Genomic DNA, 15889 nt, shown 5'->3' on the forward strand with positions numbered 1-15889 from the left:
GCACAACAAGATTTTATTTTTTTATTTTTTAATGGATAAGGTATGCAATTACGCTTTCACAGTAAACACAAAGAATATATATTATTTTTATTTTGACTTTTATTTTAAAACAACCCCTTCAAATAAATGCTGTTTTGGGGAACCTAATGGGAGGACTCGTTGCCACTTGCCCTGCAGATTGCACAAGCAGAAACAACCACACCACACTGACAACCTCATAGACACCTGTGTGAATCATGCCTTAGGCATAAATACTAAAGTTTATGAAAAGTAAATGCTTGAGATAGCATCGGCACCAGGCCAATCACAGTGAGTAATGAGGTGGGTGCCGTTATCTTATGGCCCCCGAGTTCGTTTGACCTCAGCAGCGAGTATTTTGAAGCTGAATGATTTGAAAAACAATTACTTAAACGTCATTGATTATTAATCAATAAACAGTGGCAATCACGGTAATGGTGCAGAATTTTATAACACCTATAAAACCACACGTAACATTATTCTGAGAAAATGAATGATTGACTTACGGAGTCGTTTATGATACATCACCACAGCTTTGAAAAATGTAATGCAATAAACTCTGAAGTATTGGCAATGGTAACATAATATATGGCACTGTTCATGTTGAGCTAACTGACAGTCAAGAAAACATTTTTCTTTTTAAAGTTAAATTCACTCTACTGAGGCTGACAAATGAACATTGTATCTCAAATAATAAGATTCATAGACAAACATGATTAAATACATTAAGACCACACTTCTTTAGACTATACATTTCAATAATCTTCAAATATTGGTCCAATTTGGATTGGCAAAACAATGAATTACATATTATTGCAAAAAATGTAAACATCCCTCTGATGTATCACAACAATGTCCTCACAAATCTAGCAAAAACGGCAGCTACAAGTTGGTCTTTTTTTTTTTTCCCCTTTATAAATAGGAGAGTTAACGTGTTTTTTTGTCAAAGAACAAAATCAAAAACAACAAGCAACTTTTATGTAAAGTTAGGAAGCTAAGTTACACTTATTTTACTACAATGAAAGCTGATTAACTGCTTTGTCAATCATTTGAGAGTTTCACAGTTTCAGGTTTAATGTTTGTAGTTTTAAATGGATTGTTAAAAAAATGATAGATAACATTTGTTGTTGTAAAATCCTTTTGATCACTTAAAATAAAACATTAGTAGCAGATTTTTTTTATATTGGTAGCCATCTTTTAACTAATTATCTGAAGATTTTAAATAAGTAATTAGGGCAAAAATATTTTTATAAAAAAAAAAAAAAAAAAACTTGCTGGTTACATATTATCAAATTTTAGAAAATCTGAACATTTACTACTTTATCTTGAAAGTAACAGTAGTACAACAATATTTGAGCAATAATTCAAAATTTTACATCTATAATGGTTCACACAAGTTTTTATTTCTGTTTTGTTTTTCTATTTGAGGAAAATATCTGAAGTGGGAATTGAAATATGATAATATATAGTTTCAGGGAACAGAAGAATTTAGGTTTTAGGTTTCAGCTTCACGTAAGCACATAAGAGTCCTTACAAATTTTTAAGATACTAATATCCAATACTGCAATATAAACATTTATTTTGTTTTCTCTCTTTCAGGCACATTAAACAAAAAGAATTACCCAGCATTTTTTTTTCTTGTTATTTATTTATGACTTTACACTCTGGCCAACTCTGTTTGGATCAGCTGGTTGTTTTGTTGCTGTTGAGTGCCCTCTGTTGGACAAACTATGCAACATCAACAGCATGGTTGAAGGGTGGTTTTTTTTGTCTCTTCTCTACCTTTTTAATTTTTATTTATTGAAAATTATAAACCCTAACACTAATATATCAGCAAACAGCTAATATCGTCCGATAACATCTGCACACCAATAAATTGGTTGGGCTCTGTTTATTCTTAACACATTTTAAAAGGTTGTTTCCACTCAGCTTGAATACTTCAATTCATGCACAGATGTTAAAAAATACATTTTTGTCTCATTTAATGGAAATGCTTAGAAAAATGCGTGAAAAAAAAAAAAAAAAAAAAAAAAAAAAGACCAACTTCAGCTTAATGCCACAATACATCTGCATCTGAAGGCCTGCACATGTGTAAACATAGAACATCTGGCCTTCCTTTATAGGCTGAAAACATCACCCTGATGTGAACGCTCATTTAAAAAAAGAAAAAAGAAAAAAAAGCAGAACAAAGAAAGAGATCTGTGTGCTTCCATTAACTCTCCCCATACCAGACAGTTAGTTAATCAGAAAACAATCTCGATTACATGAAATATTGGTCAAATAAAACATTCAATTAAATGGTACGTGACATTTCTACAGCTCTGAGAAAACAAAACAAAACAAAAAATCTCAGGAGAACACAACAATGCTACTTCTATCAACGATATGATAAGGATCTGACATCACATTTTTTTTCATGTAGCTTACATGGGCTACTGTCAGTATGTACAAGTAGCAGCATAAAAACCACCCTAACAGTGATTATCAGACCACAAGATTACCATTCTTATATGCCCCTTCGAAATGGCTGTCGATGTGGATGAGGTGGAATGTGCAGATTTTATTATTTTAGCTTGTGTTATCCTTAAAAAGCAGGATTTTCTTTTTTCCTTTTTGTCTTCTGACTGTTCTCCTCTTATGCCTTTCTGTCCTATAGATTTCTACCAACCCAAATGGCACATTTGATTTTATTCATCGTACAGTTTGGAATTAAGTTTTGGCACTTAAAATATAAATACAGTCTTTCTTTTGTTTAAAATATAATTAAGCACAGTTATAACAGTAATACATCAGTGTCCAGTGGTAATCTGAGGTGAAACTTTGGTCTCCATATTACCAACTGGACTACAAAACGCTGGTCGTCACGTGGAAAACAAAACAAAACAAAAAAAGAGAGAGAGAGAATAAATTAAAGTGAAATAAATAAATAAATAAATAAATATCTGTTAATTGGTTGACAATTTCTCTCACAAAAATCTTCAGTGGATGATTTTGCGACAACCCTTTTCAAACAGAACATCCGTACCTGATAACTGACAACATTTTGTGTGAGGTTATAGCTTAATGCCACGATTTGAGGTTATCAGCATCTCTTTCAAGAACATTTAAATAAACTATCTACATTATTATCTCCGGGAAATATTTGAACCCCTGTTTTTGGTAAAAGGACACAACCTGTGGCTCCAGTGGCGCGGGAGTGGTGACAAAGAGCGTTTCAGCGGCCCAGGGTCAAAAGTGCAACGTGACAAGCGTGAACCTCCTGCAGGTTTGAGATGATAAGCAGGAGGTGTGATCAAAGTTGATATGCTACTTTTTCAATTGCTGCATGTTGACAGGAGGGAGCTAAAGCTCATTTAATGCATGTGTGCTACTTTCACCATCATTTAGTTTAGTATATTTCTTCAAATATCACATTCTCTTCGATTTGTTTAAGCCATCATTTTTTTTAAGCTAGGACTGAACTAAATAACTCCTTAAAAAAAAAAAAAAAAAAAAAAAAAAGATGAAATACAATTCCATAGGATTGTGTGCAAAATGCTCTATAGGCATACAGTAACAAATAATGGTCTCTTCTACTAGCCACAACATTAGATTTAAGTGCTTTTGATGAGGTATGAACATTGACCAGTATCTGGGAGGAACCATTACCATCCTTCATGCTAACAACATAATTTCGGAGATGAGGTTCATAACTCTGACACTCAAAGTGTTTGGCAAACTATATGATAGGAGCAACAACATTTATGAGTGTGGATGGTTTTAAAAGATTTGCACTAAAACATTATGGCAACGACTGCTTCTACGTATAACTCTCTGCTAAACTCTCGGCCAAACTAAGCCAAAAGTCAAATATACATATATTTTACATACACATATGTGACTTTATGGTTAGATATAATAATATTCAAATATCCAGCAATTATCTGCAACAAAAAAAAATGCAGATTTCTCCAGAGAGCTTTACACCAAATATCTGACAACACAAAATAAAATGGCAAATTCTCCTCAGAGATTTCTCTTTTGCTTGTATATGCACAGTTAGGTTTCAGTAAGTTTCTAATTAGGTACCTGTACTGTACTGATCAGCCCGACAGTTGAATGGATGGATGACAGTGAAGGGTCCAGTGTGCTAAGATGAGGATAAGCCTTCATCTGTCTTCATTGCTCCTTCTCAGTTCGAACACCATTTACAGAGGCAGGTCTGTGCTGTTGTGGCGAGTCTTTCTGGAAGTCCCATCATCCCTGGGCAGAGCTTTCTGCAGGTTGGACATGGCAGCGGTCTTCTTTAGGTCAATGACTGCGTAGCATTCGCTGCGCCGGGGTGCCTGCGGACCACATTTTTTGGGTGGTAGGCGCTGGTGCTGTGGCTGGGTCTGGGCACCCCCGCTGCTGAGGGCTTGGCAGGGAGGCTCTCCTTCCAGGTCCACCTGGATGTAATTCAGCTGCCGCGAAGGAGGCATGTGGCTGTGCTCACAACCTCCAACCCCTGACCTCGATCGTCTGCGGAAATCAAAGCTAAATATTCGCCCCCCTCTGTCTGGGTGACACGGCCGTGGATGCGGGGGGCAGGCGTGTCGAAGCCGGGGAGGCTGAACCTGCTCTGTGTTGACATAGTTCTGCAGGGCGTCTCTGTGTATGCCCCGGCTGTCTTGATGGTAACCATTGGGTGTCCCGGGGCCTTCTGAGAATTCGTACTCATCAAAATCTTCCTCTTCTTCTTCATATTCCTCATCATCCTGGTCATCGTCTTCCTCTTCCTGCTCATCATCCCGCTGGAGAGCGCTGTACTCCCACACCGGCGGCAGAGAGGGTAAGTTCTCGTAGTTAAGCAGAGCTGTCCGACGATGAGCTCCACCCATGCCCCTCTCACAGGAGTACCCCTGCGGGGGTAGCGATGTCGGCCCGTGACCGTGTAAGAGGGAGTGAGAATGACTGTCCCCGGTGCTGCTACTGCTGCTTGAACCTACGGATTGCGACACGCTGCTGGGACTCAGACGCTGCTTACGGCCACTTCGCAGGCCGTTGATATTCTCGTACGTGAGCTCGCCACTCTGGCAGCCCTCCTGGTGCTCATGGCCCAGGTGCCGGTGCATGTGATGATGGAAATGGTGGTAGGAGTGAGAGTTGCACAGGTGCATAGAGGGCTCGTCTCCTTCCGTCTCTGAGCTTGCTGCGCCCTCTACTGGCTGAAGGTTGTGAGGATTGTGCCCGTGCCTCTCCCTCTCTCTCTCCAGCAGATGCCGTTGCGCTGGAGTGGGACCCAGCATGAATTTGACCTCCTGCGAGGACGTCTGTAGGAACACCTGAGGATCTTTATGCTCCTCGAGGGGACAGCACCGCAGGTTGGACTGCGGATTTCCTTGGCCCCCTACAGGCATGGCTCCCCGTGTTGTTTCAGGAAAAGTGCTAGGCCGTACCTCAGGTAGAGAGTGCACACAATGACGCATGGAAAGATCCCCCTCCATGCTCACAGTATTTACATAGGTGTGGGTCTGTAAGAGAAAATAAAGACTTTGTTACATTGGCGAAACAGCACAGCTAAAGTCCAGTTAAAAGCGCACTCAGAGGTCTCACCTGGTCTTCCAAACCCATGAGGCTATGTCCATGATCATCAGCAATCGATGGTTGAGAGGAATCTCCTCTGATTGGATAACCAGGGTATCCATTGGGAAAAGCCTGGATAGGAAATGCTGGAGCTGGTACAGGTAAAGAAAAATAAATAAATAAATCAAGTGAGGCTGTCACGTAAAGTATTAAATGTTAAAGTGTTATTTAAAATCCTTTTTGCAGTAAATCAGTGGATACATAAAAAACAAACAAACAAAAAAAACCCACAACATTAAAAAGGGATTATATCAACAAGAATAACAAATCACCAAAGAAGAAGGAACTTCACCAAAGCAAACCTTTTAAGACCAGCAGCACTTTCACAATCAAAAATAAAATATGACAATGTTTTGATTTTTCATGTTTTGTTTTTTTTGTTTTATCCTCCAGCCAAAGAGGATAACAGTGATATCCATTTTTAGGACCATTTGAAGTGCTTGAAGGAATGCTTGAAGTGCATTTACAGAGGTTCAGTTAGCTGACATGGTAGTGTCTTTTCCTAATACAGTAATGTAAATGTAATAATGAAAGCAAGTCTTTCTGGCTGTGTTACGCTTCAAAGTGTGAAATGAGATGAGATGTCACTACGCATTTGTTGGTTAAACCTGAAGCAATTGATGTTGTCGCCACTTGGGGGCAGTAGAAACTATTTTACCTTCAAATAGTGAACCTGTTGCCAAACTGTTGTCTTCTTTAACACATGCAACCGTTAATGAGCAACATGACTGCTCAACACTGACTCTCTTCTGGCTCTGTTTTGGTGTTCACTGATTTTGAATGGAAATCTTGGGCTCTTTAACCTAAAGGCTCCTCAGTAAGCGTTCCACTTTGCTATTAGGCCCTGGACAGGCTACCTGCCTCTCACTAAAGTAGCAGAGACTGTAAACAAATATGACCAAACTGGGGCAAACTTCATAACCTGAAAGGCGTCTCATAAAACTCCTAATGGGGAAAAGAGGCTCATTTGTTTTTCCTCCAGAAACTGACAACTTTTCTTCAATTATGAGTTCAAGATTAAGCATTTCAAGAATGAAAAGGTCTAATATGTCATTTAGAAGAATGTGACATGGAAACCTCCATTTCTCACACACTGATTAGGCATTTAACTTATCAGGCAGCCGTTTCATCTCATTTTGATGCCAGGAACTGTTTAAACAGTGGCAACCAAAGACTCAAAGAAACCGTTTAATAGGTTAACTGGCAACAGCTCGGTAGCATGACTTGGTATAAAAAGAGTTTCCTAAAGAGGCTGAGTCATTCAGAAGTAAAGATGGTGATAGACTCATCACTCTGAGAAAGTGTGTGGGAAAATAGCTCATCAGCTTAAGAAAAACACTCCAAAATAAAGTTGCAAAGCCTTTTTTGTAGAAGTTCTGCTAAATTTAGCGACGGATTACTGCATCTAACATCTGCAATTAGTCTCAAAGTGCATCCTTTTGTTTGTGTGCGCGTTTGGTGTTGTGTGACTCACTGTTGGGTGTCTGTGGTGTGCGAGACATGTCCATCTCTGGTGTGTGACCGCTCCGACTCATCATCATCGACTCTTCCACCACGTTGATGCTGTTGCACTGCATCAGCTCCTGGAGCAGATTAAAGATCTCTTCTGCCCGAGAACACTTGAATGCAAAGATTCCTATTTTTAAAAAAAAAAAAAAAAAAAAAAAAAAAACCCAGAGCACAATGACAACACGTTTAGGACGTACAAAGGTCTCTTCTTACTTGAAAGAGACATCGGCCATATTACAGAGGTGGTCGGTTCCTTTTTTCTCGATCACTGAGAGAGAAGTCTGGTTTGTTTTGGGACTTGAACAACTGCATTAAAGTCAGGTTCAGTGCCTCAGGTGGAAATGGCCACAGAGAGGTTCTGTATATGGATTTGTTTAACTTCCTCACTGAGAATGTTTGTTCACATATGAAGGTAGATCCAAAGAGAGCCAACATCTTCTGAGCATGTTTCATCATGTGGGTAAACTTCTCCTCTTTGAGAGGAGAATAAAAAAAATCCAGCAGGGACTTGAAGTGCTCGACCAGCAGTGAAGCCAAAGTCCGACCAAGTTAATTATTTTAGTTACATCAACTACAGTTAATATTTAGCACCGACTTACATGACACCACATGATTTGTGGTGCAATGCAAAAATACCAGTTTCACTTCTGGATTAATTTCGGTCACTTCATCTATCACTTGCTTCAAAAGACTGACATTTTTTTCCTGTCGGGTGGACATCGACGGATAGCCGTCGGTTAACAGTTTATGTCCCATTTGAGTTCCTGTGTCGCAGATCATCACAGCTCTTGTCCAGAGCTGAGGAGAAAAAGTCAAAACTCCCTGCTTTGTTTTTCACCTGAAGCTCCAGATTTTCTTCAAACTAATTCTTGAACACAGTAATCTGCTCTCCACAAATGTAAGCACGCAAGCTCACCTCTGACTGCCTTTAAAATAAGAGTTGTATTTAATTTCACAAACACCCCCACACACACACACACACACACACACACACACACACCAAGTCATCCTTTGATGAGTGTTCAATGAATTGGAGCAGATTGCATGACTTACATTTGAATCCTTTCAAATTACCCAAAGTGGCCCACACCTAAAGATACTACAAGGACAACCTAGGTTAGTACAAAAAGACATACAAAACAACAACAATTTCCACAGCGACTCTACAGGCGTGTAACCAAAGCAGAAAATCAGAGAAAATGTTACTCACCCTGCCCGGTCTGACAGCGGCGGCCGCTCTCAAAAGAAAACAGGTTGGAGTCATAGCCGTAGCGACGCAGGCAGAGATATGGCCACCGGATGGCGTCCCTCTTACGTGTGTGAAGAATGAGCTCAGTTTGGGTGAGCTCCATGATCCCAGAGCCCAGCTCGTTGCCCTCATCGTCTACATTTGTGACCTAGCAGAGGCGGAAACAGCATGACGTGAAGTGAAGGGGAAGGCACGTCAGTTTACTACAGTTTAAATGGACACAAATGGACAGTTGTTATGTAAGGAGGGAAAAAAAAAAAAAAAAAAAACATATACAAGATTTTGGGGGATTCCTGACCTTAAATTTGGTGAGATGGTTGTCTCGGATGGGGTCTCTGTATAGACAGCTCCAACAGCTCCCCATAGCTTCAGCAGGCCAGCTGAAACCTGTCACGGATGAAGCAAACACTATCACACACAGCGCTCATATAAAAATAAATAAACAAACACTGAATGACTTACTCAGTCCAGGCCATCAGTGTAAAGGGATCCGCGTCTCAGTCCCAGGATCTTCTGCTGGGCATTGGCATCACAAGCCAGTTAGTCTGCTGGATTGACATCTTCCAAAGAGGATTAATGTTCTTCCCCCTGAAACCATGAGGGACGGAGGAGTAGAAGAGTTGGAAATCATTGCAGGAACCTTGTCTTCAACCATATGGAAAGCATGAGTTTGGTCATTGTGAACATCCCAGAGTTTTAAAACTCTGAACCTGTTGCATGTCATCTCCTCCTCCGCACGTTTCCCATCACCTTTCAACTACATGCTGACAAATTTAATTACAAAAAGCAATAAATTCAGAACTTCATGTAGCTATTTTATAATCTTTGAGGACCAAAAACTGTAATAAGACTATTTATTCTTAAGGTTATTTAAAAATAATAATAATAACATGACTGTTTAGAGATGACGGTGTAATGGCTGGATGTCAGTAGTGTTTCTAGATATATAATGGAGTAAATACCCTAATTAGTCAAATTATAGCCTAAGAATGCAACACAGTATCTTGCAGTTATATTTCTACTCATCATGCCAGCTTTCTAGAACCAAAGCATCCAATCAAATGCGGGAAATAGAGGAATTGAGGAAATAGACAGCTCCGGTAATGCCAATGTGGAAGTTTGGGATTTAAAGAAAAAAGGGGGGCGTTTAAAGGAAGTAAGTACACCAATGAATCGTTGCAATAATCCAAACAAACCCCGCAGAACACTTAAGAATACTACAGTCAGTCAAAAAAAAGTACAGGGAGTTCCTTGCACTGAAGTACATCCCAGATCACAAGCGAATAACGAGACCTCCTGCATGATCCCCTGCGTCCCCGTGCACGCATCTGCATCAGCTTTGTAGTTCCAGCTCAGTTTGTGCTCCTCAGAGGGGCCAAAAACACATTTCACATCAACACCGCCGCATTATGTGCGCTCTAACCTGGGCCTCCGCATCTGACTGGAAACACCAGGCTGGTTTTGTCTCCACACCAAATCCACGGCTACCTTGGAAGGGGGGGGGGATGAGTGCAAGCGGGCTAAAGAGCTAATAGCTACATCACACACACTTATCACACGGCCACTGAATGAATGGGTCTCCCTCCCACTGAGCTATTTACAGCCGAAAAATCACAGCCTCGTTGCTCAATTAGCCAAGCCGACGCAGAGCCCAAAACAAGCCGCCAGCGAGGCTGCCGCCTGCCCCGCAAACGCGATCGTGCAGCCACGAAAACAGCACAGTGACACCAAAAGCACAACGACACAGTTCAATGACCATCTGTTCTCGTTGGTGTGAGGATACAATAGCGAGAGCGCACAGCAATCACCGGGTAAGTGGAGAGCGACAAGCGATGGTTTGCTACTCACATGTCTGGCACGGATTTTTTCTTTTCTTTTCTTTTTTTTTTTTTAAATATCAGTCCTAATGCGAGGTGAGCATTGAGACTGCGGTTAGTTATCGGCGGCTGCTGCTGCTGGTGGTGGTGTTGGTAGCGGGGATGTGGCACTTGCACCTCAGAGACGCGAATAAAAAAAGATGCAGTGAGAGCAGTGAAAATGTTATTTTTTCCTCCTATTACGCCCCCCTACTGCAGCACGGGCCTCTGCCTGTATGACATTTCCCAAGCAGCTGGGGTGAGAGTTCACAGCCAGACAACGAGGCTCAAAGCAGCGACAAGAAGGTAAGAAACGCTGGAGGACCACGGAGGGAAAGGTGTGCCTGCTTTGGCCGAAGGAGAGGAGGGGCAAGGGAAAAAAGAGGGGGGGCTTTTAAATGAGGGCCACGTAAGAAAAAAAACATAATTTAGTGTATCAAAGTTTTATTGTCATATGCAGAGTAAAGATATTTGTTTCCCTGTGCAATGACATTCTTCCTTTGCTGTGAAAAAATCCACTTAAAATGCATAAATAGGATAAATGATTATTTAAAAGCAATAGAAACAACTATAAAGAACTACAATGGGTACAATAGAAGAAATACAATAGAGATATAAGATGTTCAAAATATCTACAGATGAAATAGAAAGAATGTAAGCAGCAGAAGGCTGTGTATGTATACAGTTTACAAATATATGTGTACTTAAAATTGTTGAAAAGGAGAGTCACACCTGTTTCTTCAAGTTGTTTTATTTAAGCATTTACAATCACAAAGGATGAAGTGCTGAAGTCTGCTTTAATTAAAAAAAAAAAGACAGGACGTCTAAGCGAGATGACAAAAAGGTAAAGAAACTACAAAGCACCACAGAGCAGAAGAATTTAGCAGCCTGGATGAATGTGAGAAGAAAGCATGTTTTCAAGGCATGACTGTTTCAGCTGCATGTGGGGAAAACTTAAATTTCTTTATAATCATCCATCAGACTTTTAAGACAATATATGAGGGAAAGTTGAAATATAAAACAATTAGACTGTAGCCATCAAAAATCATCAATGTGCAACTGATTTTGAGAATAAAGTCATAATTACGAGATTTAACTCTAAATTATTTTGACAATAAAGTTGAAACATGGAGATTGAAGTTGTCAGTTCAAGTCAGCTCCCATGGCTGCGATACAAAATGTCTTGTGTAGATGAGTTAGTGAAACAACTCGATCAGCTGGCTTATTGTATCTTGTAATACAACATCCTCTTTACTGCACAAGGTTGTAACCATCGAAACCTTGAATCTGTCCATTGGCAGCTATACTATATGGCAGGGGTCTCAAACTCCAGTCCTCGAGGGCCGCTGTCCTGCAACTTTTCCATGTGTCCCTGTTGCAACACACCTAGTAGGTCATTAGCAAGACTATAGAACAGGGGTCCCCAATCCCAGTCCACGAGGGCCGCTGTCCCTGCAGGTTTTAGATCTCACCCTGAGTCAACACACCTGAATCACATGATTAGTTCATTACCAGGCCTCTGGAGAACTTCAAGACATGTTGAGAAGGTAATTTATCCATTTAAATCAGCTGTGATGGATCAAGGACACATCTAAAACCTGCAGGGACACCGGCCCACATGGACTGGGATTGGGGACCCCTGCTTTAAGTGGACAGAAACCAGATTTGGATATCTGTCGGTTTTTATTTCTTCTTCTATACCTAAAACGATGAGGGAGAATTTTCTATCCCTATTAGAAAACGTTGGGAAAGACTGTGACCATTGGACTTCACTACCATTGTCAGAGTTAATCTGATAAAGATGAATGTCCTCCCCAAATTCTTGTATCTTTTTCAACATGTCCCTTCTTCTTACTAAAGCATTCTTCAATAAGTTAGAAAAGATTCTGTCACATTTCATGTGGGGTGGGAAACAAGCTAGAGTTTGTAAATCTATTCAATGACGGTGGTCTTCGCCTGCCCAATTTTAGACACTACTATTGGGCAGCTAACATACAAAAACTCTTACATTGGGTTCACAATGACCTCCCCGTACCGGCCCGGGTACAAATGGAAACAGCATCTAGCTGTTACTTACTATCATCAATACTCAGCTCCAGTGTTGGGCAAGTTACTTTGAAAAAGTAATTAATTATAGTTACTAGTTACTTCTTCAAAAAAGTAACTGAGTTAGTAACTGAGTTACAATATTCTAAAAGTAATTAATTACTCGAAAACTAACTAATCTGTTATTTAAAAAAAATAATAATTTAACCCTCCAGGGTATAATTGGCCATTTTTAACTACTTTTGATTTTCCCTCCACATTTTACCTTTAAAAACGATTTACTTTGCCTTGTTTGGTATCATTCTTTTCAGCACAACCTCACGTGTCTGAATTTACAGTTACATTTTCATTTTGACATACTGTATTAACCCAATTGATCTAAAATCACACAAACAACATAAAATCAGAGTAGAAAAAGTTATATTTTTTACTGTAACAACCACAAACATGTTTAATGAATCATATTTCAGAACTTTAAATGCAAATATAACTTGTCAATTTTAAAATCCTATGCACAAGTTTTGCAAACAACAAAGTTATTTGCATCCATTTACCTTTTACCTTGATTTTTTTAAATAACCATTTCAAACTATTTACAGAACAATCAGCTGTTCTGCATTCAATAAGATGCCACACAAATTATTTGTGCCACTCCAAAACAATAATTTCTGTCCACTATAAAGGAGAACATCACAGCCTGATACCTGCAGGCCTGACAGCAGCAGGTGTATCACTCCTTTTTCCTACCTGGAGACAGCAGTCGCCTCATTGTTCTGACACACGACACAAAACTATCCACAACACTACACACTACAGTAACTACACAAAACAACACATTAATTACACAGCCCAAACACGCTAAACGTCACAAATCTCTCACATCTCAAAACTCGCTCTCTCTCTTTTTCTGCTTTCTCGCTCTCTCTCTCTGTCACTCCTAAAACTTCCCAGTTTTTTGTTTTTTTTTTTTGGCTCATAAGCAGAGAGTGCTTGCTAGCGCTGTCCTTAGACAGTAAACGTGACAAAACTATTGATGAAAAAAATGCTGCGTATATATTGTTTATCATGACTCTGGTTTTACGTGGCCTATAAACACAATTTAAAAACTGGTATATATCACCTTGTTGCTTTGTCTTTAAGTGGTCATGTGATTGGCTTACCACGACTACTTTATTCTTCCTGAGTGAAACAGCAGCACTCATGCCATTGTTTTGCCCCCTTAGCTCCAGGTGTTGTGCTAGACTAGCTTTCCCAAACTTTTTTTGCTGGGCCCTCCTTTGTTTTACAAGAAAAATGTTCGCGTCCCCCCATCCCCTCCCGCGCGTGCGCGCGCGCACCACACGCACGCACACATACTCCAACCACACACACCCTTATTTTGCTCCATTGCGGTTTATTTCACACCTCAAACATTTAGTAAACAATTAAGCAAATACAAGTAATCTGCAATAAATTACAGGTAGTAAGAAAATAAACTACTAATACGCAGCTGTTTCGTCCACACGTAAATGGTGTTTCGAATCACCGAAAACTGAGATTTTTTAAAACTCCTTTTTTGCGTTTTCCTGTGGACAAGGAATACAGAGTTCGTCACACAACGTCAAAGGTGAGTGCCTTTTTTCACGTCACGCTGTGCGCCACGTTATTCTTTCCATGAGATGAATTGCAGAATAGCAGATAGAGACGAAATGCTGTTAATCTGACTTTCTGCAGGTATTACACGCTTACATATACACATGGAGTTACTGTCCCTCCATTTACAAAGGCAAAGGCGTCACGGTGTGATTATTTTACCTGTATGCTTTGTGTTTCTGTGGCCGCCCTGTGCTAGCGTTTTGTTCCCCCCCCCTGCAATGGCTCTGCGCCCCCCCTAGGCGGGCCCCACACTTTGGGAAGGTATGTGCTAGACGGTGATTGTGATTACCGTCCGTGGGAGTGCGCGTAGCTGCTTAAAGCTGTCCGGTTGTTCAGTGATGACGCGACGAATCCTACTTCCGGGTCTAAAGTAGTCTGCGTTTAATATGGCTTTTGTGTTGTTAACATGTTTAATGTTATGTATTTTCTTCTATTTAATCTCAAAAAGCTCCTAAAACAGTCAGTAATCCCTGTTGACCTCCCTCGGCTTTTATTACCGCTAATCATTTATTTAAGCTTCGTTTTTAAAACCTTAGGATGTAACTACAGCCCAGCCATGCAGCAGTATATGAATGACTAACCTCATATTGTGGATGGATTATCTCAGTTGTTCTCCTGGCTGAAGTTTGGTCCTTTTACAGCATCCTGCCATGCGATTACATTTGTTCCTGACCACCGAGAACACTCACGTTAACTTTTATCGAGTGGAAAAAAAGTTAGCTTGTTTATATTATGCTAACATAGCTGTGTCGCTAGCGGTCACGTAGCACATCATTATATACCAGTTAGCCCAACTTCAGTAACCCTACAACCGTCACTGCTGTTTAGTTTTCTGTCTTCATTTATGCTGGAAGTGATAGCAGAGCTGTACGTTTTAATTTGTTTCCAAAACCCCGCAGTCAGGACATGCTATATTGTATTTAGATAGAAGCTAGCGAGCTAACTCCCTGCTAACTTCTAACTCTGTTAAATGTCATAAATTCCGTTTTCATGGATGCCTGGATGTTAAACTCAATTGTTACACCTGGTAGAGCAGAACGCTGATCATTTTATTAAAGATGAAAGACTTTAGACAGTTTTTCAACTCTCAGTAATGCCACAGTGATCGTTTGATATATGGACCTGCAGCGGAGTTTAGGCCCAGACATGGCTAGTGACGTCAGACTGAACAACCGGGTAGTGTCCAGATTACTTACGTAGTCAGCTACTTCCGTGCAACTGATATAAGATGTGGTAAGCTGAACACAGCTTCAACCGTCTGTTTGTTGAACGGACCGCGTTTTCTTGTTAGTAACTGTAACGGCGTTGTAACGATAGGAATAGTAATTAGTTAGATTACTCGTTACTGAAAAAAGTAACGCTGTTATTCCCATCACTGCTCAGCTCACCACTCCCCATCTCTCCAACCCTTGTTTGGGAGAATCAAATAGCTAAGGAACGGCAACTATTGGCAACAGTTCAGAAAATACTTTGGGCTACTTGGGCCGTCTTTGCTAACACCTTTACTAAAGAATTGCAATCTTGTACCTTCAAACACTGACGCGGCCTTTAGAATTTGGAAAGATAAAGGACTTAGGACTGTTAAGGACTTGTACAGTCATGACACCTTTCTATCCTTTTCTGACCTATCATCTAAATACGACCTGCCTAATTCCAATTTTTTCGTTATCTTCAGGCTAGAGATTTTGTAAAAGAACAGTTCCCTGATTTTCCCAATCGGCCTCCAGAAAAAAATCTGGATATCATCCTGCAGACGAACCCTCATGAAAACAGACTTATATCAGCCTTGTATAAAATACTAGATACATTTGTTTCCAAATCTATTTCTCCTACTAAGCTGAGATGGGAGGAAGAGTTACAGACAACCCTGCCAGAACAGCAGTGGGATTCTGCTTTAAAATTGATTCACTCGTCCTTAATTTGTGCCCATCATGCTTTGATTCAGTGCAAGGTGGTCTATAAAGTACATTAT

General features: G+C 40.2%; 1 protein-coding gene across 1 annotated transcript; it reads right to left on the reverse strand.

Moving 5' to 3' along the window:
- Positions 1 to 937: 937 nt before the first annotated feature.
- On the reverse strand, positions 938 to 10747 carry frs3 (fibroblast growth factor receptor substrate 3). The gene is made up of 7 exons (XM_085274240.1): positions 10229 to 10747; positions 8843 to 8968; positions 8679 to 8767; positions 8342 to 8528; positions 7097 to 7258; positions 5593 to 5714; positions 938 to 5510 (listed from the first exon to the last, which is right to left on the reverse strand). Exons 3-7 carry the CDS (start codon positions 8742 to 8744, stop codon positions 4206 to 4208), a joined length of 1842 nt encoding a protein of 613 aa, XP_085130366.1. The 5' UTR covers positions 8745 to 8767; positions 8843 to 8968; positions 10229 to 10747; the 3' UTR covers positions 938 to 4205.
- Positions 10748 to 15889: the final 5142 nt, after the last annotated feature.

This window comes from Mchenga conophoros, linkage group LG5, assembly GCF_057382185.1.
Source record: "Mchenga conophoros isolate Kocher_MC1m ecotype Shallow Benthic linkage group LG5, M_conophoros_male_GT1.1, whole genome shotgun sequence".
NCBI lineage: Eukaryota > Metazoa > Chordata > Actinopteri > Cichliformes > Cichlidae > Mchenga > Mchenga conophoros.